We start from the raw sequence: 27651 nt of genomic DNA, 5'->3' as shown, positions 1-27651 counted from the left end.
GTGAAGCCAGTCGACATTGCTGGACAGTGCAGTGTCGAGTCAGTTTGGTGTGACATAAGCATTGGGAGATCGAAATTGAGAGTAGGAGTGTGCTATAGGCATAATGACTCTGATGAGTATAATAAGAAGCATTCAAATGGGAAGCATTCAAAGAACTTATCTTGGAACCTACTAGGCTTTACATACCAACTAAGAAATATTGTTCAAGGTTTAGGCCTAAGTGGATGTCAGATGAACTAATGAGACATATGGCAGAGAAGAAAAATGCATCGGATACATACAAATTAACACGACACAGAAGCCTATGATAGATACAAGTTGATCTGTAACCAAGTTACAAAGGAGGTTAGGCAGGCGAAGGCAGATTACAAGAAATCTTTGGCAAGGGATGCAAAGAAAAACAGCAAAGAGTTCTTTACTTATGTAAACTCTAGAAGGAAGGGGATGAATCAGATTGGTCCACTTGATATCGATGGGTCAACTGTTGATGATCCTATTCAGGTAGCTTACAAACTAAATGAATATTTTGCATTGACATTCACACATGAGGAGTTATTCAGCGAGGGGAATGCCAGAGGTATATTCAACTCTGGCAGTAAGCTAGAGTATCTTGTAATAACTGAGAGTAAAGTGGAGGAGAAATTGTTGAAGATAAATACAAGAAAGGCACCTGGGGTGGATGGGATCTATCCAGTAAGCAAACCCTTAGCCATTATTATTATGAGAGCTTCCTTGGACTCAGGGGAGGTACCCATAGACTGGAGATGTGCAAATGTGACCCCATTTCACAAAGGAGGATCAAAGGACGACACAAGTAATTATAGACCTGTTAGTTTAACTTCTGTTCCCGGAAAATTAATAGAGGCACTGGTTAAAGAAGCACTTGAGGATCATCTAGACAAGACTTCAGTTATAGCTCAGACACAGCATGGTTTTGTTAAGGGGAAGTCTTACCTGACCGATTGGATACTGTGATGCAGTCACAAAAGAACTGGATGCAGGGAATAACTTTGATATTATATACTTGGATCTTAGAAAGGCTTTTGATACTGTTGCACATGGAAGACTGCTGCACAAATTGGAGCAGTGTGGCATTGGAGGCAAATTTCTGCTATGGATAAAGGGGTGGTTGAGAGGGAGAAGACAGAGTGGTAATCAATGGACACTGCTCATCGTGGACTAATGTTATTAGTGGAGTCCCTCAGGGTACAGTATTGGGTCCATTATTGTTTTCTGTATTTATAAATGATATTGATGATGGTATATCAAGCTTAATGTCCAAGTTTGCAGATGATACGAAGGTTGGCAGGTTTGTCAAGGACACTACTGACACTATGCTACTGCAACAGGATCTGGAAAGGTTGAGCAGATGGGCTGAGAGGTGGCAAATGAAGTTTAACATTGACAAATGTAAAGTACTACATATGGGAAACAGCAACCCCAGAGCAACGTATCAACTCTGTAGTACTACACTGGCAGTGGTAGAGAATGAAAGGGACCTGGGGGTGGTTGTGCAGGCAGATATGAAGTTTTCTGAGCAGTGCAGATGGGCTGCAAGAGTAGTTCATGGTGTATTGTCGATGATATATAGGAATTTTTCTAGCGGGGATAAGGAGGTGATTATTCCCTTGTATAAGGCAATGGTCAGGCCACACCTAGAGTACTGTATACAGGTCTGGAGGCCTCATTTCAAGAAGGATGTAGAGATGCTGGAACGAGTACAGAGAAGGGCAACAAGATTAGTGAATGGAACAAAGGGGTGCTCTTACGAAGAAAGGCTTAAGTTTTGCAAATTACAGTGTCTGGAGACTAGGCACCAGCGAGGTGATCTGATAGGTGTATAAAGCCTTGAGTGGTTTGAGCATGCTCAGTGCTGATGGGATTCTTCCTCTCAGAATAATTACCTGAGAGGGCATAAATTCAAATTGAGGAAAGACAGATGTAGGATAGACGTGAGGAAATTTGACTTTAGCCAGCAGGTGGTTGGTTGGTGGAACCAACTTCCATCCCTTGTCGTGGAAGTTGATAGCCTAAATAAGTTTAAGGCTCAGCTGGACAGGTATTTTGAAACAACAGAGGGCTGAAGTGGAAGTGGATATTTTTTATTTATTTTATTTTATTTTTTTGGCTGATGCTGCATAAGCTTGCTTTCTTGCATCAAATACCTCTACTAATGCTAACTCCCCACTGGCTAAAGGCAAATTTCCTCACGTCTATCCTACATCTGTCTTTCCTCAATTTGAATTTATGCCCTCTCAGGTGATTATTCTGAGAGGAAGAATCCCATCAGCATTGAGCATGCTCAAACCATTCAAGGCTTTATACACCTATCAGATCACCTCGCTGTTGCCTAGTCTCGAGACACTGTAATTTGCAAAACTTAAGCCTTTCTTCGTAAGAGCAACCCTTTGTTCCATTCACTAATCTTGTTGCCCTTCTCTGTACTCATTCGAGTAGCTCTACATCCTTCTTGAAATGAAGCCTCCACACCTGTATATAGTACTCAAGGTGTGGCCTGACCATTGCCTTATACAAGGGAATAATTACCTCCTTATCCCTGCTGTAAATAATAGTTAGTATGAATCAGAGCTGTAATACTCAATATGTTCTACGTTGATAATAATATTAGTAAGATAATAAGAGGAGTTTACCTCAATATAGTACGTAGAACGCTGCCGTATGATACCCTCTAGAAATTAAAACGAAAAAATCGACAACTTACCGATACATTAGAGTAAAATATAAATAATAAATAATCAATTTGACACTATTCAAATCAATTTAAAACAATTAAAATCAATTAAAATCAAATTAACACAATTAAAAGAATCTAATGAAAATATTCTAAACGATTTTTCTTCCTGAAGCTGACAACGCTTTTCGACCATATGCCGTGATCACAGGAATGAAAATTACACTTAAATAGTGCTTATTTGTCTTCGCGCATGCGTGTAAAGGTCTACGCATCGGAAATCAGATATGGCCGCCGAACATTAACAGAATTCTCATGTAATTTAATTTCAACGGTTTCTGCAATTAATAGTCGCGTATGATTACATTGAAAGTTAAGTATTTTGGCCTTGTTAAATAAAAAAAGTATGATTTTCGTTAATGGCATGAAAGGTTAATTCTGACGCTGCTGAACGAGAAGCACGAACTGAGGCTTCATGTTGATTTACACGAATATTAAGAGAAAATCGCGTCGAACCTTGGTAAGACGAGTAGCAATCACCGCAAGAAATGTTGTATACCAGATCATTAATTTGTGTTGCGAAAGCGGAAAGAACCGAGCGATTGTTCAGTATAGTAAAAATCGTTTTGAATATTTTCATTAGATACTTTTAATTGCATTAATTTGATTTTTAATTGTTTTAAATTGATTATTTATTTATATTTTACTCTAATGTACCGGTAAGTTGTCGGTTTTTTTCATTTTTTCCGTTTTAATTTCTGGAGGGTATCATACGGAAGTGTTCTACGTACTATATTGAGGTAAACTCCTCTTATTATCTTACTAATGTAAATAATAGTATAATACCACAGAAACAGTTAACCTTTTACATTCGAACAAGGTTTATATAAGGAGAACATTGTATAACAAATGAACTGGGGCACTATGATCTCCGTTGTCGATGCGCCAATAAACACCAAAACAACAACAACAACAACCTCCTTATCCCTGCTAGAAAAATTCCTGTATATCATTGACAAGACACCATGAGCTACTCTTGCAGCCCATCTGTGCTGTTTAGAGAACTTCATATCTGCCTGCACAATTACCCCCAGGTCCTTTTCATTCTCTACAACTGAGTTGTTACGTTGCTCTGGGGTTGCTGTTTCTCATATGTAGTACTTTACGTTTGTCAATGTTAAACTTCATTTGCCACCTCTGAGCTCATCTGCTCAACCTTTCCAGATCCTGTTGCAGCAGCATAGCATCAGTAGAGTCCTTAACAACCCTGCCAACCTTTGTATCATCTGCAAACTTGGACATTAAGCTTCATATACCATCATCAATATCATTTATAAATACAGAAAACAATAATGGACCCAACATTGAACCCTGAGGGACTCCACTAATAACATTAGTCCACGAGCATGTTAGTTAAACATGATATTCCCTTAACCAAATCATGTTGTGTGTCCTTCAGAATGCCATTTCTATCTAAATATCCATGGATTGCATTTTTAATCATTGCCGCTGAGATTTTCTCTGTTGTTGAAGCCCGACTAACTGGTCTGTAGTTATTTACTTCACTCTTAGAACTGCCTTTATGTATTGGCAATACTTTGGCACTTCTCCAATCCAGAGGAATCTCTCCTGAGTCTAAAGATACCCTCGTAATTAACCTCAATGGTTCAGTGTGCAGTCTCTGGCCACCTCCCACAAAATTATTGGGTGTATACCCTCAACTCCAGGAGCTTCACGTGCAAATGTTTTTCTAATGAACATTCAGCTGTGATTTTGAAAAGACTAATTTCATATGGCTCGGCCTCTCCTCAGCATGAAAGGTCTTTTGTTAGTAAAGACCCGATGCAAAATACCTATTTAGTTCATCAGCTTTGTTATCTAAGACTTTCTCACATGTGGTTTACAAGGGGTCAATCTGATTAATTTTCTTCTCTGAATTCACATGTAAGAAAAACATCTTGCCCACATTCTTTGCTGTCTGTATCAGAACTTTTTCAGTCAGCCTTGGCCTCCCTAACTATATATGTGGTACTATTACAGATCAACTTGGAGCTGTTCTATGCTTTGTTACTTCTCCTCACTCTAACTTTCCCATGCTATCTTTTTCTGCTCTGTTAGACTGGCTAGTGTCATATTCAGCCATCTCAGCATCTACCTTGTGCTATATTTTCTTTATGATATATATATGCATTTTATGGCTTCTGTGATTATGCTTTTAAAGTATTCCGTAATTATAATGTATTCGCCCTCCTTCTGCAGTGTGCCCAATTAATAGATCTCCCACTTATTCCGATCAATTAGGAAGAAATTGAAGTTGCCCATAATAAGATATTCACACTTCTCTGCACAATCCATCTGCATATAGACACTCTCATCATATGCTTTACAATTCTCTGGTCTGTAGATTACTCCCACTCTCATTATACCTTTGCTCCAACTAACCCAGACTACATAGATTTTGTGCCGGCAGGCAAAACTTCTGACTTGGCAAAAGCTCTTTTCGTGCTCGGGCTGCATTTGATAAGAAGCATGACCCCATAACCCTTTCTGACTTCCCTATCCTTCCTAAATACACCATGCACCCCATAGTGGAACTCATCCTCAATTTATTGGTGGCAGCATGTCTCTGTTAGCCCTATTATGTCAACAGTAGTTGTCCTAACCAGGAGTTTGAATTAATCCATTTTATTAATAACATGCCTGAGATTATGGTAGACACAGTTAAGATTAAGTATTCTTTTATAGGTTACACCATGACATACTTCATGAAGTTATTTAAGCTTGTGTCCCTAGTTTTATCTTTCTGCTTGTGACCCTCAAGAACATCTTGCCAACGTCAGTTGTTGTGGCAACAAACAAGAATCCTTGATGTGTGCAAGCATTACTTTGACCATTGTCGTGATTGAATTAAATCAAAATTAATCAAAATGTTTAAAGCTTGAAGTTTAAAGTTTATTTAGTACACATACATACAAAAAAAATTGTTTCTTTTTCCTAAATTTCATAAATATTTATACTGGAATTCTGTCAAAAAAAAAAAAAAAAAAAAAAAATTGACTCTTTAATGAGTGAGTTGTCTGAACATTTGTTAGCACCTGGTAGTGAGTTTTCTGATAGTGTTAGTCTCCGTGAAGAGTTTCTTCTTGGTAATTTTGATGTTTTGTAAAAATGAAAACATAAATGCCCTTAAATATTAATTTGTTATTATTTTGACTTGATAAATGAATATTAAAATAAAATTATTGTAAAAAAATTAAATTAATATTAAACTACAAATTCATAAAAAAAAAAAAACTTTTTTTTTTTTTTTTTAGTTTTTTGATTCAGTAATATCATCTACATATTTTTATGTATCAGTTGATTTAATTTCATCAACTTCTGAATCTGAATTTCTTTGATTTCTGCTTTTGCAAATCCAAATTAGACAACTGAGGCTAACAAGTGCAATCTCCCTCTCCAATTTTCTAAGCTATTTTTGTGCTGCCATTATTATAAACATTGTCGACGAAATAGTATAGTTGGGAAACATAGATTAAGAAATAAAGGCACATATTGTAGAAATTTCAGTACAGTTTGTGTTGATGGACACATTTTTTGAACAGCCTTCAAATGTTGATCTGTTTACTTATGGCAGGGAGCCCATACTTGAAACACAGATCCACTACATATTCATGGAAGGGTTAAATTGAAATTTAAACAAAATAAGATTTTATTATTTTTATTTTTTTATTTGCTATCATAAAAATACTCTAAGAATGAAATTTTACAGCCTTTGAGAAGTCTTTTTTGTCCTCTATTTCTAGTTCTTATTACCAGAGATCAAGTTCAGAAGCTGATGTGAACTGTCATATTTTATTTCAGGATTGCTGCTCATCACTTGTACAGATTTGGCCATTCTTTGTGGAAACAGTAGTGAAACTTGTAGGGCAAAATATGGAGCAGTCTCACTAAAGAGTAAAAATTGCCATGAAATGGTGAGAGCCAATTCCTTTTTTTTTTTTTTAACTTCACTACAATAAATTATTTTTGTTAACTGCTAATTAATGAATCTATTCTTTCTTCCCATTTTTTCCAGTTTGAGACTTTATAAAATTCTAATGTCATATATGTTTCATTTTTATGAGCTTTCTGTTATTTAATAGTAAATTAGATAGAATGCCTATCTGATTTTAACCCATTAGCTGGTGTGCTTTGTGTATTTTGTACACAATCACATTATCTTTTAATTGTAAATATGTATTATCTGTAAAAGAATACATTATGACATCATGCACGATTTGTTCAAAAATTACAGCAACAAAACGTTACCACCAAAAGAAAATTACTAAGCATAGTAACAAATCTATAAATTGCATCATTAACTTGTGAAAGTTGGCAACAGAAAAGCCAAAGGAGGTTAGTTCCAAACAACTTTTGATGTGAGGCAGTGTAAATTGAAGTACGAATACTGTCTTGAAGTAACTATCACAGTCACAATAATGGTCATAATTTATGAATCAACATAAATTGGGACTATGCAAATCAGGATTTTGCATAGTCCCAATTTACATAGTCTCATTTCAGGCGCCTCCGTAGCCAGGTGGGCAGGAGCAGCAGTGCGTAGCACACACACTTCTTGATTAGCCCAGGATTCGAGCCCATAACCACCAAATACGGAGGATGTAGAAAGGTCAGGGAATGACTACCGCATATCCCAGGAGCAATATGGCCTTAGTTGCTAATGCTCCTAAAAAACGGCGCCTCCATAGCCAGGTGGGAATTAGCAGCAGTGCGTAGCACACGCTTCTTGATTAGAGCGGGGTACGAGCCCGTCACCACCAAATACGGAGGAATCGGAAAGGTCAGGGAATGACCACCATATATTCCCGGAGCAAATATGGCCTTAGTTGTTAATGCTCCTAAAAAAACCAAATAGCAACATAACAATCCTAAAAAACCAAATAACAACAACAACAAGAATATTCATTTCGGCATTGACTGATAGGAACCATAATGTTAAGATATCTGATTTTTGTGAGTAAAACCAATCTATTAAAATTTTTCAATGCCACGGTTGGAAAAAGACAAAACAGTGCAGAAAGGAGAACTATAGGAAATTTTGGAATTATTGAAAGAAATGAAAGAGGCGAAAGACTTGTAGAATTTGCAGAATCTCAAGGATTGTCAGTAATGAACCCTTTTTCAAGAAAAGGGTGAACAGAAAGTGGACATGGAAGAGTCCAAATGGATTAACAACTAATGAAATGACTTCATCCTCACTAACAGAAGGTAAATTGTGAATGATGTTACCATCCTGAATAAGGTAAATGTTGGAAGTGATCACAGAATGGTAAGATGTACACTTGATATAGATAAAGGAAAGGAAAAAACTGACTCGAGTAAATAATACAAAGGTCTTTGAGATAACAGAAGAGGAGAGAAGCAGTATCTACTGGAACTTTAGAACAAGTTTGAGCTTCTGCAGACTGCTCAGGACCAAGATATCGAAGAGGAATATTACAACTTTCTGAAAGTGATAAAGCCCAAGAAACCTATAGGGAAAAAGAAATCCAAAGAAGAAAAAATTAGTCAAGAAACACTTGTTATGATGAACCTAAGGCGAAAAATGAAGAGCAAGATAAACACTGACAAGGAAAAAAAAATTGAGTATACTGAGTTATGCAAAGCCATTAGAAAGAGTCTCAGAGAGGACATAAGAAGATTTAACACAAAGAAAAGTAGAACAAGCATTAAGGGAAAACAAAGGATTTAAATCAGCAGCCATGAGCAGTAATACAGAAAGACAAATGATACTGAAACTGAAGAATAGCGATGGTGTACTTATAAACAGCAGATAAGGCATAATTCAAATAGCAGAAGACTACTATAGAGAATTATACAAGGAGTGAGGGAATGATGCCAGCAGTGGGGAAGATGGATTTCAAATTAGCAACACATACGACATACCCGATATTCTTCCTGATGAGGTAGAACATGCATTGAAGAAAATGAAGAATCAGAAAGCCCTGGGGGAAGATGAAGTTACTGTAGAGTTGTTAAAATTGGGAGGAAGAGACATAACACAAAAACTTGCAAGGCTCTTCACAAAGTGAATTAGAAAAGGTGTGACGCCTAAGCAGTGGAATAATGCAATCATAGTTTTGCTGCATAAAAAAGGAGATAAATTGGAAATTATAGATCATTTAGCTTGTTATCCCACATCTACAAGCTGTTCACTAGGGTCATTACTAACAGATTAGAAAGAATACTTGATGAGAATCAACCGAAAGAGCAAGCTGGCTTTAGGACAGGATTCTCAACTATGGATCACCTTCACTTAATATCACAGCTAATGGAGAAAGCAAATGAATATAAAACACCATTATGCCTGGCATTTGTGGATTATGAAAAGGCATTTGACTCCATACAGCATAAAGCAATGTTTTGGGCATTGGAAAGACAAGGCATAGATACCCTACATATTATGATTTTGAAGAAAATATATGAGAATGCTACCTCCTTTATTAGACTAGACAAAGACAGTAGGAAATTTAAAATCGAGAAAGGAGTTCGACAAGGAGACACAATATCTCCGAAGCTGTTTACTGCTGCCCTTGAGGAAGCTTTCAGAAGATTAGACTGGTTGCAGAAAGGAGTCAATGTGAACGGAGAGTACCTAAACCATTTACGATTTGCAGATGACATTGTGTTCATAAACCACGATCCCAAAGAATTAGAGCAAAATCTTAATCAGTTATGCACAGTTAGTAAGGATTTTGGACTAAAGATGAATGTGGCTAAAACAAAAGTAACGATGAACTAGTATGTCACAGAAAGGGAAATAATGATTGAAGGAGCAGTAATTGAAAAGGTGGAGTCGTATACTTATCTGGGACAAGTCATTAGCTATAATAATGATAAATGGCTGGAAGTCAAGAGAAGAATAAATTTTGGATGGATAGCATTCAGGAAATATAGTCACATACTGAAGAGCAATATCCCAGTTTGTCTGAAACGTAAAATAATGAACCAATGTATACTCCCCCACCATAACTTATGGAAGTGAAACTTGGGCACTTACCAAAAGAATGGAAGAGAAGCTGAGAACTACACAGTAAAAAATGGAACGAATTATATTGGGAATCAGACTGTTAGATAAGAAGAGAAACACATGGATTAGGCAGCAAACTCAAGTAAAGGACATTCTTATCAAAACTAAAGAACTAAAATGGTCTTGGGCAGGACATATAGCTCGAAGACATGATGACAAATGGACTAAGAAAATAACAGAATGGTACCCAAGAGGAGCTAGAAGAAAACCTGGAAGACAAAAGCAGAGATGGATAGATGAAATTCATGAGTTTGTGGGTAGTAAATGGATGGCCAGTGCTCAAAACAGAAGGAACTAGAAAGTTGCTGGAGAGGCCTTCATCCTGCAGTGGATTGAAAATGACTGATGATGATGATTAAAATTATACCTTATAACATTTCAAATTGATTAAACTGAAACTTATTAAAAACAATCTCATATTTTTAATATATAAATTTATATTAAATTCATATACAGGAACTCCCCGACTTACATAAGGGTTGCGTTCCACGGAACGCAACATAAGTCGGAATTTCCCCCATGCTTGTGCAGCGCTCACTGAATTGATTGAATCAAAAAAGAAATATTCGACGAACGTGTAAATAGAATTATTTATTGTATTTATTCAATTTTTTTATCTCATGCGCAGGAAAAATTACAAAAGCGTGCAATTTAAAAAAAATTTCAAAATCATAAAATTACAAAAAAAGAGGAGACAGGCATAACGTCAGTTAAGTTTTACCTCTCAAGCATCGTTGCTAGAACCGACGTCTTCAGCTGATAAGTATGCCGCTGCAGAGGTTGAGGGCTGTGGAGATTTAGAAGGGGTCTGCCGCTCAACCTTTAGAAAGAATATATTAGTGAATGACTGGATGATGTTGTTTTTCTTTTCATCGTAGATTTCTTTGTAGCAAGCAAGCATTCACCCCTCTGTTAAATTTTAAGAATCGTTCACTGTCAGGATCCATCTTCTCAAACCTTACCATTGCCAGTACAATTTCACGAAATGCCATTGCCATCTCTCTGGTGATGAAGTGTCTCGGCTCATCATTTGGTTCATCTTGAGCTTTGTCAACATTTTCTTCTTCCACTATTGCTGCCTGCAAGTCAATAAGTTCTTCATTAGATGATTCCTTCTCTTCTTCCTCTGTTAACTCCTCCACATCTTTGGCATCAACTTCCAACTGAAGTAGCTCTACAGCCTTTACAATCTTATCTGTAACCTCTTCATATGATTTGTCTTTTTCAAATCCTTCGAAGCCTTTTACGTGCCGTGAACATGTTTTCTTCCATGCGCTATTTAAACACCTTTTAGTAATTTCCGCCCAGGCCTTATTAATGTTTAAGATGCCGTGATAAATATTGTAAAATTTCCAAAAGTCTCTTAAAGTAAAATTTTTCTCATCATCTACTGCAGACAATGCCTGAGCAAATGTTGTGCATAAATAGTATGCTTTTAAATTTGAAATGAGACCCTCATGCATAGGTTGGATGAGTGAAGTTGTTTGGCAGTAGAAATATGATGCATAGAAGATATGACACGTAGGCTGTCCAGGAGCATTATCTAATAGAAGCAAAATCTTGAAAGGAATGTTGTTGTCTTTAAAATATTTATCAACCTCGGGAATGAAGCAGCATTTAAACCAATCCTCAAAGAGAAATATTGTTATCCATGATGTCTGGTTCAATCGGAAATGCATGGGTAGGGTGGCTTTATTGATGCCCTTAAATGCACGAGGATTTCCAGAATGGTACACAAGCAGTGTTTTTAATCTGTAATCTCCTGCTTCATTAGCCCCAAGCAAGAGCGTGGCCCTATCTTTTGACACCTTGAAACTTGGCATTGTAATTTCCTCTTTGGCAATGTATGTTTGATCCGGCATTTGTTTCCAATACAGAGCAGTCTTGTCAATGTTAAAAATTTGCTGCGTTGAATATCCGCCTTCATCAATAATTTTTCCGAACACATCACAAAATTTCTCTGCAGCTGCAGAATCAGCACTGGTGACTGCATACTTTAATGTTGTGGAAACCAGCGCAATGCTTGAACCTATTAAACCACCTGTTGCTTGCCATGAACTTGGGTTCGGGTTCACTGTACTTATCCTTAATATCTTCATAAATACTTCTTGCTTTTGCTTGAATGATCTTAGGGGCACTTGCTTCTGAATCTAATTTTCCATCCATATTATTAATAGCTTTTCCATCTTCGATATAGCACCTGAATGCTGTTTTGTGATCACTAAGTGCATTGATCTTAAGTGCACATTTTAAGTGCGTTGATCCTTTGACATGTTCTTTTATACACACACTGTCCTTTAAAATAGTATTCACCATTGAAGCAGTGAGACCTAATTCCCTTGCAGTAGATAACAAACTTTGTCCTGCTTTGTATTTTTTAATCATTTTCATCTTCATTTCTAAATCAAATTTGTTTCGTTTCCTGGCATTACCACCACTTGCACTTTTCTTTGGTTGCTTTCCCTTCATCATTGTAATACGTAAATAGGAATGAAGAGAAATTTCTGAAAATTTGTTTTTTATATGATTGAAGATTTCAGTGAAGGGGAACACATTTCACCATAACAGCGTAAAAACCCACACAATTGCAGTTATCGGTATTATTGCAAATGTAATAAGATCGAGTTTACTACCCGTTTATAATAGTTTGCGCTGATAGAAAAGCCCAATAAACCTGAAAATGCAAATTATTTTTATTGTTTTTTGGTCGTGACCTCCAGAAATGTGCTTTAGAAAAATATCACAAAGGCATTCGAAATTGATTCTTATAACGGAACGTATGATGACGATGAAAGAGTAGTGCAATTTCCATTATAAATATGACATTTTAGCGAGATAAATAGCTTAGTAACATAGCAAAAATTTCAACTTCCAAGGACTTGGAACGAATTAAAAAAAAAAAAAGAAATGTTTTACTGAGTTTACATTACGATATTTTCACGATACTTCCATTTATTCGTACGGGATGCAAAATACGTTTCCACGATTTTTTTAAAGTTTTCACCGGCCAGCAAAAACTTACGTAAAGTCAAATTTCCATAAGTCGAGTATTATGTAAGTTGGGGAGTTCCTGTATATTAAAAAGTAATAATTCAGGAATTACATGTGTAATTCAATGGATACAATTGTAAGTTGTTGGGTCTATTGAGTTTTGCACTCCACAGCATTGACTTTGAAATTCAATGCAGTGGCATGCAAAATGTATATAAAAAAAACTAACACTGAAATTTGTTAAAATATATGCAAATTGGGCACAATGTGTACCAAATGACTAAGAGTGAGAATTCTTCCCTTTGAGAGATTATTAAAAAAAAAATGATTTTTGTCATTAAAGAGCTATATATTATTCATGCAATATATTTTAAAGTAAAGATCATCATGTATAAAAGAATTTGCTGAAATCATTTAATATTTTGAATGTAAAATTGACATTCTAAATATTAATGAATAAAATAATATCTTTTTAAAATTAAGTAAAGATAAGTAATGCAAAATTAATAAAGAATAATAAAATAGTGCAGCAGGTGAATCATGCGATCGACCAAATGGTAATATTCACAACCATTTGAATTTCTACCTTTTTAGTTTTGAAAAGAGATTTAATGTGAAAAATATGTTCCTAATCACCATACTTCTGCAGTAAGACATACATATATATATGTTGTTGATCAAACGTGTATTTCTATAGTTAACTTGTTATCTATATTTTACCATAAATATACCTTGTCGAATATAATGATAGAATTACTATGTTGTATAGTTATTTACGAGGTCACATGAACATGTTCATTCTAGACTGTTTTGTAGTATTAAGCAGACTGGAAAGAGTTCAGAAACATCTTATTTGCTTTGGAAAATGAATATATTCTACAATTAGCAGTGAATAATTAGATGTAACTTTGCAAATTTGTTATTCCCTGTTTCTGTTGTGAATAAAACGTTCAATATTTAATACTAATATGACTGCTCAACAAAAATTTTACAAATACAGTAAAAAAAAAAATATATATATATATATATATATATATATATACAGTAAACCCCCGCTATTCGCAGTTGCTGATTTAATATAAAATGAAACCTAAAAAAAATGTGAATTTTAAAGCACTGTGAACATTTTCTGCCATAAAAAAACATGGGCATGCCTAAAATCATCTTTCCCGGTCAAAACAGCACTCAGTGGGTGGGGGGAGAGGGGTGAAAAAATCGAGAGCGTGGATGTTTCTCGCTAATCCTTGTTCAGTATGTGTTATGCGCTTGTTATGGAAGGTTTCGTCGTTTGCTTTTAATTTATATGCTTATCAATTTATAAATTGATATGCTTACAAAAGTGATAAATCTACCGTTTTGCAGTGTAAAAAGACTTTTTTGAGTGGTTAACGGAAGAAAGTGACTTTATTGTGGACAAGTTCTTTCTAACCCGTACAAAAATATGGCTACGAATAACAACATAAATGTGGAAAGATCAAAGAAGTTGATGACATTAGCGAATAAAATTGAGTTATTAGACAATTTCTAATGGTGAAAGTGTCTCTTCAGTGGCAAAACATTATAAAATCAATGAGTCAATGGTACGATCAATCAAAAAAAATCAGAAGAAAAAATCTGCCATAGTGTCCGTGAAAACGCACTAATTGCTTCAAAAATTTGCTCTGTAACTCGTGATGTTAAATTAGAAAAAATGGAAAAGGCTTTAAATATGTGGATAGAAGACCGAACTCAAAATAAAATTCCCTTAAGTTCACTCATCATTTGTGAAAAGGCAAAACTCCTTTATCAACACTTTAGCGAAACTGGTGATAGCACCGGCAGAATAAGTTTTTTAGCTAGCAAAGGCGCTGGTTTGAAAGATTTGTTTGAAATTTCTAATAAATATTACATTTAATATTAAATTGTTTCTTATTTTCATTTCGATGCCATATGCTTGCATTTCACTATGTACTGTCTATGTACGTAGTCATATTATGAAGGTACATATAATACATACATAGACAAAATTTTAACTAGTTTTTCTTATATATTTCATACTTTGGAATGGAACCCCTTTATTACTATGGGAACCATAACTCAGTATTCACATTTTCGGTATTCACGGCATTTCTCAGGAACGTTACTGTATATATATATATATATATATCCAAGTATGAAAAAGCAAATAGTAAATGATATAATAAATATAAATATTATAATAAATATTAAATAGTCACATAACCAATTAATGCCATCTAAGACGTCACGTTGGGTACCCAATATGGTTTTTGGTTTACCTGATAAGCTAGTACAAAGGGTACTAGGAAAGTTTTGCAATACAGCTTTGTTTATTTAATTTTTTCAAAGTAATTTCCTCTACATTCAATACACCTCTCCATCCTCCGAAACCAATCTTTAAACCAGTTCTGCCAAGTTTCACTAGGGAGTAAAGCACACTCGTTGTCCCAAGCCCGTAGAAGGTCCTCATCACTGGAAAACCGCCTCCCTTTTAGCTTCATTTTCACATGCGGGAACAGTGCAAAGTTGCAGGGAGCAAGGTCTGGACTGTAGGGAGGGTGCTCGAGAAGTTTCAGTCCTGTCGTGGTCAAATATTCGGTGCAGGCTTTGGCGCGGTGACCTGGAGCATTATCGTGATGGAGGTACCAGGTGTCCATTCTTGACTTTGGCCGCAGGTTCTTCATAGATCCAATGACTTTAGGCAGGCATTGTTCAGTATACCACTTAGCTGTGACTGTCTTCTGCGTGTCCAAAACGACACGTTCCACAATTCCACTCGATTTGAAAAATACAGCTATCATTTTCTTCTTTACAGATCGGGATTTTCTGACAATTACGGGTGTGTCGTCATCATCAAAGACCCAAACTTTGTTTTGAGCCTTGGTCGGCAGATCGTAATAGTACAGCCAAGTCTCGTCACCTGTCACGATGTTGTTCACATACCGAGATTGTCCCTTATCAAACTTTTTTAACATCTCCCGGCACCAAGTCACACGTCGTGTCATCTGCTCTTCAGTCAGTTGATGCGGCACCCAGAGAGAACAAAGTTTCTTCACGTGCAAATGATCTTGCAGAATCGAACGAATTGCTGGTGCATTTAGGCCCAAAGTATCCTCTATCTGTTGGTAGGTCACTCGCCTGTTTTCGTCAAGCATTTTCCTCACAGCAGTAATGTTTTCCTCCGTAACTGACGTTCGTGGCCTTCCCAGCCTCTCAGAATCCTCCAGAGTGAAATTTCCCCTTTGGAATTCTCTATACCACCTGAATATCGTTGTACGATGTGGACAATCATCATCTAGTGCAAGAGTCATTTCTTCTAAGCACTGGTCTATGGTTAAACCACGCACGAAATTATACCGCAAAACTGTCCTTATCTCATTTCGTGACCACGATGCCATCGCAAGCACTTTACACTCTCACTACTAATGAATAACTGAGCCCATCGACTTGGCGCGGCAGCTACTATGCACGTATGAACATATCTCAACATGCAGCAACAAGCAGCTTCCTTTGATTCATTGTTGCGTCATATTGCAAAACTTTCCTAGTACCCTTTGTATATGATATTTTACCTTTAAAAACTCTTACCACTATTAACTTAACTCATATTCATATATATATATATATATATATATATATATATATGTGTGTGTGTGTTTTTCTTTTTAATGGTGTTTGGACATATAAGTATTATCGTGCATACAAATCTGGTAATCAAGTTAGCCCAACAAGATTATCTTAATTCAGCATGGCCTATACATATTAATTTTAACAAGTATATTACTATATGATAATGAATTTTTCATTACACTTTACTGATGAATTTTCATTACCTTTCACTAATTTCATTTCTCTTCTCTGTACCTGTTCCAGTAGATCTATTCCTCCCTAACATGAGGCCTCCAGACCTCTATTCAGTACTCAAGGTGTGGCCTGACCATTGCCTTATACACTGGGATAGTCACTTCCATATTCCTGCTGGCAAAATTCTTGTATCTCATTGACAAAACCCATGACTCTTCTGGCAGCCTCTCTGCACTGCTCAGAGAACTTCATATCTGACTGTACAATTACCCCTAGGTCTTTTTCATTCTCCACTAACCTGATTGTGATGCCACATAGTTGGTACATTAATCTAGGATTACTGCTCCCCATATGGAGTACTTTGCATTTGTCAGTATTAAACTTCAAATGCCACTTGTCAGCCCATCTGCCTAATTTGTCTAGATTTGTTTAGGTAGCATACCCTAATTACTGGGATTAACCACCCTGCCAATCTTCATTCTTCAAACTTAGACATTAATCTGTCTCTTCATCAGTATCATTAATAAATATAGAAAGCAGCAATGTGCCCAGCACTGAACTCTACTAATAACATTAGTCCAAGAAAAATAGTGCCCATTGACAAACATTGTCTGTCTTCTCCCACTCAGCCATCCCTTTTATCCATGCTAGTAACTTGTCCTTAATTCCACACTACTCCAATTTGTTTAGCAGTCTTTTTATATGCAACAGTATCAAAAGCTTTTCTGAAATCCAAGTATATAATTTAAGAATTATTTTTTGCATGCAGTTCCTTTGTTACTGTGTTGTAGTATTCTAATTTGAAAATAATAATTTTAAAAAGTGTGTAAGCAAAATGAACAGAACAATGCACAAGAATTACAAATCTTCTGGTGAACACACTGACACTGTGTTGAGATTGAAAAAATAATAATTTTAGAATCAATTTATAAGTGATTTCTTATAATCAGCATCACATAGTGTTAAATAGTACATTTGTATATAATTCTTCTGTGGTTGTCAGATGGATTGTTAAATATATTGTGAAAGCAATTTTGTGGTGGTGACCTAATATTAAGAAAATATGTTTATTGATCTATGATAAAGCCTATCATATCCTTTATTATAACTGAGATTTTTATATAACTCAGTTTTCTGTAAATTTAATTTCTGTGGCTGGCCAGTATCCTATTTCATGAAAAACAAATCTGTAATCTATGATGAAATGGTACATATACCTCTCTTGTATATTAAAAAATTAAACCCGTTAATTTTTTAATATACAAGATTATAAAAATATAATATAAAATGGAGCTTGTAAATTTGATAAAAGTTATTCTTACTTTATAAGTGTATATATGTTACTTTTTGTCTGAGTCATTTTGCAGCAGGTATTTTTACAATCAAGTGTAATATTAGATGTTGCACTTTATACATTGGTATAGGGTTGTTAACTTCTCAACTACTGAAACTACTATAATTACATTTTTTATTTTATCTGCAGGCATTAAGGATAGCATTACAGAGTGTGGAATCCCACGCAAATAGATATGGGCGTTATATTGTCCCCCTTCTGTCTCTCAGTGCAGATTTTTATATCAGACTGTTCTTGCAGATTTTCACTAGCCCCTTAATTGTGAAACAAAGCACTAGGTGAGATAAAGCAATTTTTTTTGTTCTGTGTAAAATGATAAAATATAAAATTTGTTAAAATCGCACTAGTAATAATAGTAGTAGTGGCATGTGATGCAAGAAAGCAAGTGTATGAGCTTACGTAGCATCAGCCAAAAAAAAAAAAAAAAAAAATCGCACCATTCCCTCCAAATGCCTGTCCAGTTCCTCCTTAAATTTATTTAACCTATCAACTTCCACAACGACAAATGGAAGTTTGTTCCAGCAATTAACCACCCACTGGCTAAAGGCAAATTTCCGCACATCTATTCTACATGTCTTTTCTTAATTTGAATTTATGCCCCCATAGGTTCGTAATCTGAACAACTGGAAGGATCCCATCAAAATTCAGCATGCTCAACCCATTCAAGGCCTTATACACCTCAATCATATCACCGTGCAGGTGCCTAGTCTCCAACCACTACAATTTGCAGAACTTAAGCCTTTCTTGGTAAGAGGATCCCTTCATTCCTCTCACCAATCTTGTTGCCCTTCTCTGTACACGTTCAAGCAAAACTACATCCTTCCTAAAATGAGGCCTCCAGACCTGTACGCAGTACTCAAGGTGTAGCCTGATCATTGCCTTATACAGAGGGACAATCACCTCCTTTTCCCTGCTAGCAAAATTCCTATATATCATTGACAAAACCCCATGACCTGCCCTGGCAGCCTGTCTGCATTGCTCAGAAAACTTCATATCTGACTGCACAATTACTCCCAGGGCTTTTTCATTTTCTACCACCTTAAGTGTAGTACCACACAGTTGGTACGTTTCTTTGGGGTTACTTCTACCCATATGCAGTACTTTGCATTTGTCAAGGTTAAACGTCAGTTGCCACTCCTTAGCCCATCTGCCCAAATTATCTAGATCCTGTTGCAGTAGCACACTGCCATTACTGTCATTAACAACCCTGCCAACCTTTGTATCATCTGCAAACTTCGACATTAAGCCTGATATACCTTCGTCAATATCATTGATAAATATACAAAACAACAGAGGACCCAACACCGAACCCTGTGGGACTCCACTAATAACATTAGTCCACGAAGAGCAGCACCCATTAATTACCACCCTCTGTCTTCTCCCACTCAACCATCCTTTTATCCATTGTAGCAACTTACCCTTAATACCATTCTGCTCCAATTTGTACAATAGTCTTTCATGTGCAACAGTGTCAAAAAGCTTTCCTGAAATTCGAATATATGATATCAAAATTATTTTTTGCATCCAGTTCCTTTGTAACCACACCATAATATCCTATCAAATTTGTCAGACAAGACTTTCTCTTAACAAACCCATGCTGTGTCTGAATTATTGCTGCAGTCTTGTCTAGATGATCCTGCAATGCATCTTTAATCAGTGACTCCATTATTTTACCCAGAACAGAAGTTAAACTAACTGGTCTGTAATCACTCGTGTCACCCTTCGATCCCCCTTTGTGAATTGGGGATACATTTGCACATCTCCAGTCCATGGGGACCTCCCCTGAGTCCAAGGATGCTCTCATAATTCACTATACCAGTGAATATTTCAATGATTGAACAGCAGTCAAAGTAAATAGATTTTACTTGTTCTGTATTTCTTTTTTTAGATTTGGTACTGTAAATTTTTCTGTATCAGTGTTTTATGGCTTTTGTTTTAATCTAATTTTCTTTTATCAATAACTGCACATACAACTGAGAAATTGCCCACTCTGACACAAAAATCAGTTGCCAAAAATAAAATACAGCTTTTGCTTAAAATCTTTACCTTTTGAATTGCAAGGGACATTCATAATATTCTCCACTGAACTGCAATTCAGTGCTTCAAGTGATTTGTTTCATTTTTGACATATTCTAATTATTGCTGAAGAACTTTTGCGATGCCCATAAAGTATTTTTGGGCATTGTGCAATGCAAGTTTCCTTATACACAGTTTATTTAGATTAGCCCCAGCGTATGAAATCCATAGAAGCGAGATCAGGAAATTAAAAAGAAAAAGGCATTGCTTTGTTTATTTAGCTTCTGATGGACTTTGAGAGCAAAGTGAGGCATAGCATGAACCACTTGGTGACATTATTACATTCAAGGTTCTCTGTATGCTGTTTGTAAGTAGCTGATCATGGACACCCACTTATTGTTAAATTTTTTTTAAGTAATAAGATTTAAATATACAGTAGCAAAATACAGCTATATACAGTAGAGGTGGATTGCATTTGAATCATACTTTGTAGTTAATGAAGTAAATTGACAAATGATGTCATATGCAGTATTTACATTGACAAATGTAATATATCAACTGTGTGGTACTACACTGAGAGTGAAAAGGACCTGGGGTAATTGTGCAGGCAGATATGAAGTTTTCTGAGCAGTGCAGATAGTCTGCAAGAGTAGCTTATGGTGTCTTGTCAATGATATACAGGAATTTTTCTAGCAGGAATAAGGAGGTGATTATCCCCTTGTATAAGGCAGTGGTCAGGCCACACCTTGAGTACTGTATACAGGTCTGGAGGTCTCATTTTAAGAAGGATGTAGAGCTTCTGGAACAAATACAGAGAACGGCAGCAAGATTTGTGAATGGAACAAAGGGTTGCTCTTATGAAGAAAGGCTTAAGTTTTGCAAATTACAATGTCTGGAGACTAGGCACCTGCGAGGTGATCCGATTGAGGTGTATAAAGCCTTGAATGGTTTGAGCATGCTCAATGCTGATGGGATTCTTCCTCTTGCTCAGAATAATCACCTGGGAGTGCATAAATTCAAATTGAGGAAAGACAGTTGTAGGATAGATGTGCGGAAGTTTGCCTTTAGCCACCGGGTGATTGATTGCTGGAACAAACTTCCATCTGTCGTAGAAATTGATAGCTTAAATATATTCAAGGCAGAACTAGACAAACATTTCGTGCGAGTGTATGGGTGAAATGAGAAGGGTGTGTGTGTTTTTTTTTTTTGACTGCTATATAAGCTTGCTTTCTTGCATCATGTGCCTATGCCAATGCTAAATCATTGCACAAGAATGTAATTGCGTAGATGGTATGCAGCAGCTTTGGAGTTTTATATGAAAAGCAGTTATTATTTTATATTTTAAATACAAATAAACAATTGTATAAGTAACACTTTTCTAGCTCTTGCATACAATTGGTGAGATACCATTGGTAACTTGCACTTTCTTTATGTGTACTTGATATCACATTTTACCAAAAATATTTTTTTAAATAGTGTGTGTACAAATATGTTAAATTCAAGTATATAAAAACTGAAAATATTTTATTTTTGTCCATTTTAGTTTTAAAGGAATGCTTTATGAAGTTGCAGAAGAAATTTATAAGAATGAATTATGGGTTTTTAAATCAAATGTTGCGTTAGAGATTTTTGTTTGAGTTTGGAAATAAACTGAATGGATGCAGATGAAGAGTAAAATCATTATTACTTCATGGTATTTCAGTAAAAATTAGGCAGTATCTTTCCATCTCCAACCTTTAAACTCTATTTGATCTTTAAAATTAAGAGTATTTATGAAAAAAATTATTATTTATAACTCTTCATAAATACTTAACCTATTCAGTGTCAAGTTTTTTTGACTCATTGCAGCTGTACGCCAGTAGTTTTTAGAGTTAGGCCTTATTCTTTAGACTGCATTAAAAAAGCAAACTGCAGAGGACTGATATGTTTTTACATGCAGGAGAATTCTGTTAAATGAAATATGCTGCTAGGTGAAAAATATAGCCTACTTTGTTATATCAGGACCTTGAACTACAGTGATTCAAAGCAGCTTCCATATAAAAACAATTTAGGAGAATTTTATCTGCAGATAGTGCCACAAATTTTAAAAATATATATTTTTTTCACAATAATTTTAGAATGGCCAGACAATTTTAGCAGATGTAAGACCTGCTGTGGCTAACATGTAAAGTAAAGAAAAAAAATCTTACATAATAAATTTTTATTAATTAATTTTTCACAAAAAGTAACCAAGAGGGTAAGGATTTAAAATATGTACAAAAGAGTAGTATTTTAATAATAAATAATAAACTCCAACTTATTGTGTAATTTTGATTTGTGTTGACATTCAGAATGTTCCAAACCTCTTTTAATGAAGTAAACATTCAGGAGTCTGCTCATTGTTTTGAAATACAGCAAAAGTGATTGTCATTTGTTTTGAGGCCTGTCTTTGAGAGTAATATTTTCCCTTCTAAAAAAAAAAAATTTCTATTAAAAAAAATTCTAGTCAAATAGGCCTCATGCTCAGCAGGTAAAACAGCCATCTCCATTCCTTGGTTAACACATGTATGACTATCAGAATGAGTATAATTTGGGTGTAGCATTGAGTGGTTGCATTGTTACCTGATTATATCCCAACAGAGCACTGCGTGTTAGGATGTAATCAGGTAACAATATTACTAGTATATCGTGATTGTGATAACACGATTACTAGAGTTATTAGCATATTGTGATTTATTAAGAAATTTATTTATATATAATAAGTAATACTTTTATTTGCACTGCTTATTAAATATTCAGACTGCTTTTCTTATTTAAGAAATTCCAAAAAAATTCACATGTAAAAAAATTTTTTTAGCAAACTAGGTATGGTGTATCAATGTGTTGGTTGTGAAACTTTTAACCTTCAGCCCCTTGGTAGAGCAGATACAGGCAAGCATGGGTGAGTGATAATTTTGAGTTTAGTTTTCTAATTGTAGTAAATATAGAATTTTTCAAATAAATAAAATGAAGAAGTGAAAATGGGTAAAACAATATTACCTATTTTAAAGTATTAACTTAAGTCATAAAGCTTTAAAAGGCTTTAGTTTAAAGTGAAAAACTGTTTTATTCCAATATTAATAAATATTGTTTTAAATAATATTTTTTTTCAATAAAATTTGAAATTCACTTTCTGTATTTTCTTAAGTGAAACAAAATTATAAATTTTATCTGAAAATTTAAAAAGTCATCATGACACTCCATTGCAAAATGTGTGACTTGTAGTTGGCAAGGCTTACTATGGAAAAGTGGTTCACAGTTAGAAGACATTTGCAGCATCACTGTGATATTATTAAACTGACTTGTGAAATCATGATTTGAGACTTAAGATTAATGGAATCATGACATATATTAATGTTATTTTTCTTTGCTACACTTTTCATGTCCAACTTAATGTGAGAAAAGTGACATCAGGGCCAACTTAATCTGCCTTTTAATATTAAGAATTCCATGCTTTTTTGATGAATGAAATTGTTGAAGAAAATTATTAGGAATGCTTGTATGATAATTATGATAAAAAAACCACACTTCACTGTATTAAAACACAATAAATTTTGGAAGTTTAATGAAGCAAAAATAAATTAGATGCATGGCTGAAGTATTATTTGTTCTCTAGTCAGTGGAAGTTTACTAGCAAAAAAGTTGAAAATAAGAATAAAATGGAAATAAGCACTTCCATTTTGTCTGCCAAAAAAAAAAAAAAATTTTAATTCTAGAAAATTGAAGTTAAACATTAAAGGCAAAGACTTTTGTTATCCTATCCTAGAATAAGGTTACACTTGGTTGAATCAAGTAGGATGTATCATGGAGCAACTTCTTAGGAAGGTTATTATTGGGAAGACATCTTTGCTGCTTGGATACTAACCTGGTCAACTTTCTACACTGAGGAAAAAGAGCTATAGCCCAGGATGAAATTGGTTGTCATATAGTTGAAAAAACTTTCTTGGTTGATATTCCATTAAAGACACTCTTCTAAGCCTTGGAAATGGATGTGGAAATAGAAATAGCTGGTGTAGTTATAGAAGCTGAAGATAATCTTTTCTTAATGCTGATGCAACAGGGATGCCTTCCTAATAGTAGCCCTTATAAGATGTTCTGTGACATATCCAGTTTGATACAACCAAGTTTGGTTTTACTCTAGAACAGTGGTCATTGTCATTATTTAATATTTAACTTCAGCTTTCTAAAACTTTGCATTTCATTTTTACTCTGTCAGATGAGATGTGAGTACTTATCCCTGTGTTCCCTATTTTATAGCTAAATCACCATTGATGCTCTAAAACACAGAAGCATGTATTTATTTTTAATTCATTATATTTTAAAAAATTTCACTGTGCAGAACTATTTTGTATCATGTTTTTCTGTTTGCCTTTTTGCCCAAATTACATGAGGTAGAGGCTACAAGGTAGTACTGTGAATGATGATACAAATGAAAATATTTCTTTAGAAACCCACTCCACTGTGTATACTTTCCAGCTGGTGGGAAGACACTAGATGAGATGAGTACTTCATGAGAGTTCCTGCTAATCTGTTGTTCCTATCATGGTTAAATAGCAAACCATGAGTTGTCAGACCACTTGACTTTTCCAGTCTAGCTGTTCATTACATTTTTTGTTTAGACAAATTTTTGGTAGATCTAGGATGATAAATATTCATCTTACAGACTGATTTCCAGTGGAATTATTATCTGATGATGAATGAAAAAGTAGCTATAAACCGCATAATGTTATGGAAAAGGAGTGCCTCCCTACTTTGCCAGATGATAATTTCATTGATTCTGTGTAATTACCACCTGATGATGAATAGGAAAAAGCTATAGACAATATAATGTTTAGAAATGGAGAAATAAGGAATGGGAGCAGTAGGATTAATGGTATGGAAGGATTGATTTCACCATCAGTTATTGCCAAGATTTAATTTTCACAAGAACTAATTTAATGGTTATCAAGTATTTAGCTGAAAACCTTGAACTACTTTATAATTATCCATTTGCAGATTGAGACTTCATTTCAGTGGATGAAATTGCCATGCTACAAGGCATTACCTAGAAAGGTAATTAAGTATATATTTTATATACTTAATTTTTGTTTGCAGATTTGCCCACACAGATGTTTGTTACTGTACTTAGGGTAAACCTAACCTGAATATGAAGAGTCTATTGCATTTATTTATGTTTCAGTTTTCATAATGCAGAAGGTTGCTATTGTGATGATGATAGTGTGAATTCATTGGTTTCCAATGAATTTAATTATACACCATTTTAATAATCCTAAAATCATGGAATGCCAAAAAAAATTTTTACCCATGTGTACCTCACATGACATTTTATTTGACCTGCCATTTATAAAGGTTTCCCACCCCTGTATTAAAGTATATAAATTTAATTTTCTACCTGATTGTTTAGTGGATTCTGATAGACACTTAGTTTGCTTGCATATAGATGGGTCCTAAATAGTGGTTAGACAGTGTGTAAAGTAGAAATAAACAAAAATAAAAGTCACTCACTCACGCAAAGCATTAGCTCCTGTGCATTCATTTCTGAATGATCATATGGGAAAGATAGTGTAGCAAGTAGTCCCTCTAGGATCCCTTCTGGTGCTCTCCTGTTTCTAATCTTAATGGCATTGACGAGAGAGTAGAGAGGAATTTGTCTAAATTTGCTAATGATTTTAATGTAGGAAGGATAGTTAATGATCATAACCAGTCTGTGATCATAACCAGTTCTGTATGTAAGAGTTTGCACCTGGGGAATATAAAACCAGGAGTTTCTTATAAATTAGTGGCAGAGGAGTTAAAAGTTGTTAGGATGAAAGGGACTTAGGGGTTATGATAGTCAGATATGAAATTTGCTATGCAATGTAAAGGGGCAGCTACAAAAGCACATTCTCCTGTCCATGATTAACTGGTCCTTTGTACAGTTATGGAGGAGAATGTTGTCATTGTTCTTTTGTATAAGGTAATGATGAGATTGTATTGGGAATATTGGCACACCTGAAAAAGACATCTAGCTTCTAGAGAGGGTTCAAAAGATGTTGACTGGATTGGTGAGGGGAAGATTGATGTTTGAAATGACTAATGAAGACTATGTTAATTTGGAGTATTGGAAGTATATTGGATATTCATTTTTAATGGGAAAGTATGGTGTTTTTTTTTTTGATGGATGCAGAAAACTTCTGCTTCCTTATACCATTTAGCCATTTTGGTGTAACATTATCCCTTTGCAAATAGATTATAATAAATAAAAGCAATGCATTTTTATAATAATTTTTTTTAGTTATAATAAAATTTGTGAGTTTTTATATACTTTAAAAAACATTACGTGTTGTATATACAGTTAGTATCAGATGAAATGGAACATCGATTCTTACAAATTGAATGTATTCCATTAAATATTTACTAATAATTTACATTATTTTATAAAAGCTAGCACCCTCTTGGTGGAACTAAAATAAATAAGAATGTTGGAACAAACATATCTTTCCAGAAGGACAAGTTATCAATAGTGGGGAAAAAAAAAAAAAAAATTTCACCATAAATTTCCATGCTTGTTATAAGATATTTATTTCAATGTTTACATTAATTTTTCCCATCGAGGAAACACTTATGTAGGAATATTTATTGGTAACATTCTAGAGCCTACTTCAGTTTCTTGCTCTCAACTTGGTAAGTACTACAGGCTTTTAAGTAATCCTAGGCAGTTTGGAGATTATTGAACGAAATGCTAGATTTGTGATATAAAATTAAAATAGAATAAAAAGATTTCATCTAATTGGGTGTCATCTTTGCTACAATACTGATAATATTTTTATTTTATATCACAAATCTAGCATCCTTCAAAAGCACTAGCTGTAAAGGAGACAAGACTGTCTCAACAAGCCTTAGTGCACTTTTGTAACTGGTTCTAAGGGTTTCTTTCAAATTTCAATACAGTGCACTGTAAATTGAAAATATTTGGAATTCTTGCATATTTAACCCTTCACATAGCTATTTTATACCAAATTAATATATTTGATTAGTGTAATACTGTCTTTATTTTTTTTGATAAATGTGAAAATGAGTAATTACTTGTAAGTAAGAGAAATTTATTTATACTTTCAGTTCATTAAAATATTCTCCAGGCCATGGTCCACCAGTAAATAAATTATGTTCACATTGTGAACATAGGCATCAAGTAAGAATTTATTTCATTCAAGTTATATATGCATAAGAAAAAGAATGGTACTTCAGATACATAAAGAAAAGAGGATTAGAAGCACTTTCATCATAGCAGTTCTTCAAACTACTATTTTGGAATTATAAAATTAGTCATTAGTAAAAATCTTTATCTGTGGCTATCTTGACATAAAAGTAAAATAAAAACGTAAATGTTTGAGGGGATCAAAAAAGATTTGTATTCACCCAGTGATTGTGGTAGAAGAAACAAACACCATATATTACACTTTTTCAACATAGTCACCAGACAAAATGACACATTTTTGCCACTTCTCAATTCACTTCCACAGGCCAGTTTTGTAAAAGTCCTCTGACTATCCTTCAATCCATGACTCAGCTGTAGAAATTATCTCATAATCATCAGCAAAGTGTTTTCCATGAAGAAAAAACTTTAGGGCAGGAAAGAGGAAGAAATTCGAGGGTGCAAGGTGGAGGGAATAAATGGGATGCGGCAATATTTCAAACCCACATTCATGG

General features: G+C 34.8%; 1 protein-coding gene across 1 annotated transcript in view; it reads left to right on the top strand.

The window, feature by feature from the left end:
• Trm1 (tRNA methyltransferase 1) overlaps window positions 1–27651 on the top strand; it is a 97046-nt gene that overhangs the window by 28822 nt on the left and 40573 nt on the right. Inside the window, exons 5-8 of the mRNA XM_090371373.1 lie at window positions 6554–6666; window positions 18058–18206; window positions 22781–22864; window positions 27061–27133. Coding sequence (XP_090227499.1) covers window positions 6554–6666; window positions 18058–18206; window positions 22781–22864; window positions 27061–27133 — 419 coding nt within the window. The remainder of the gene's footprint in view (window positions 1–6553; window positions 6667–18057; window positions 18207–22780; window positions 22865–27060; window positions 27134–27651) is intronic.

This window comes from Mastigoproctus giganteus, chromosome 4, assembly GCF_048544385.1.
Source record: "Mastigoproctus giganteus isolate SK-2022 chromosome 4, ASM4854438v1, whole genome shotgun sequence".
In the NCBI taxonomy this organism is placed as follows: Eukaryota; Metazoa; Arthropoda; class Arachnida; order Uropygi; family Thelyphonidae; genus Mastigoproctus; species Mastigoproctus giganteus.
The sequence above is the reverse complement of the archived record's forward strand: the minus strand, read 5'-3'. Positions and strand labels throughout refer to the sequence as shown.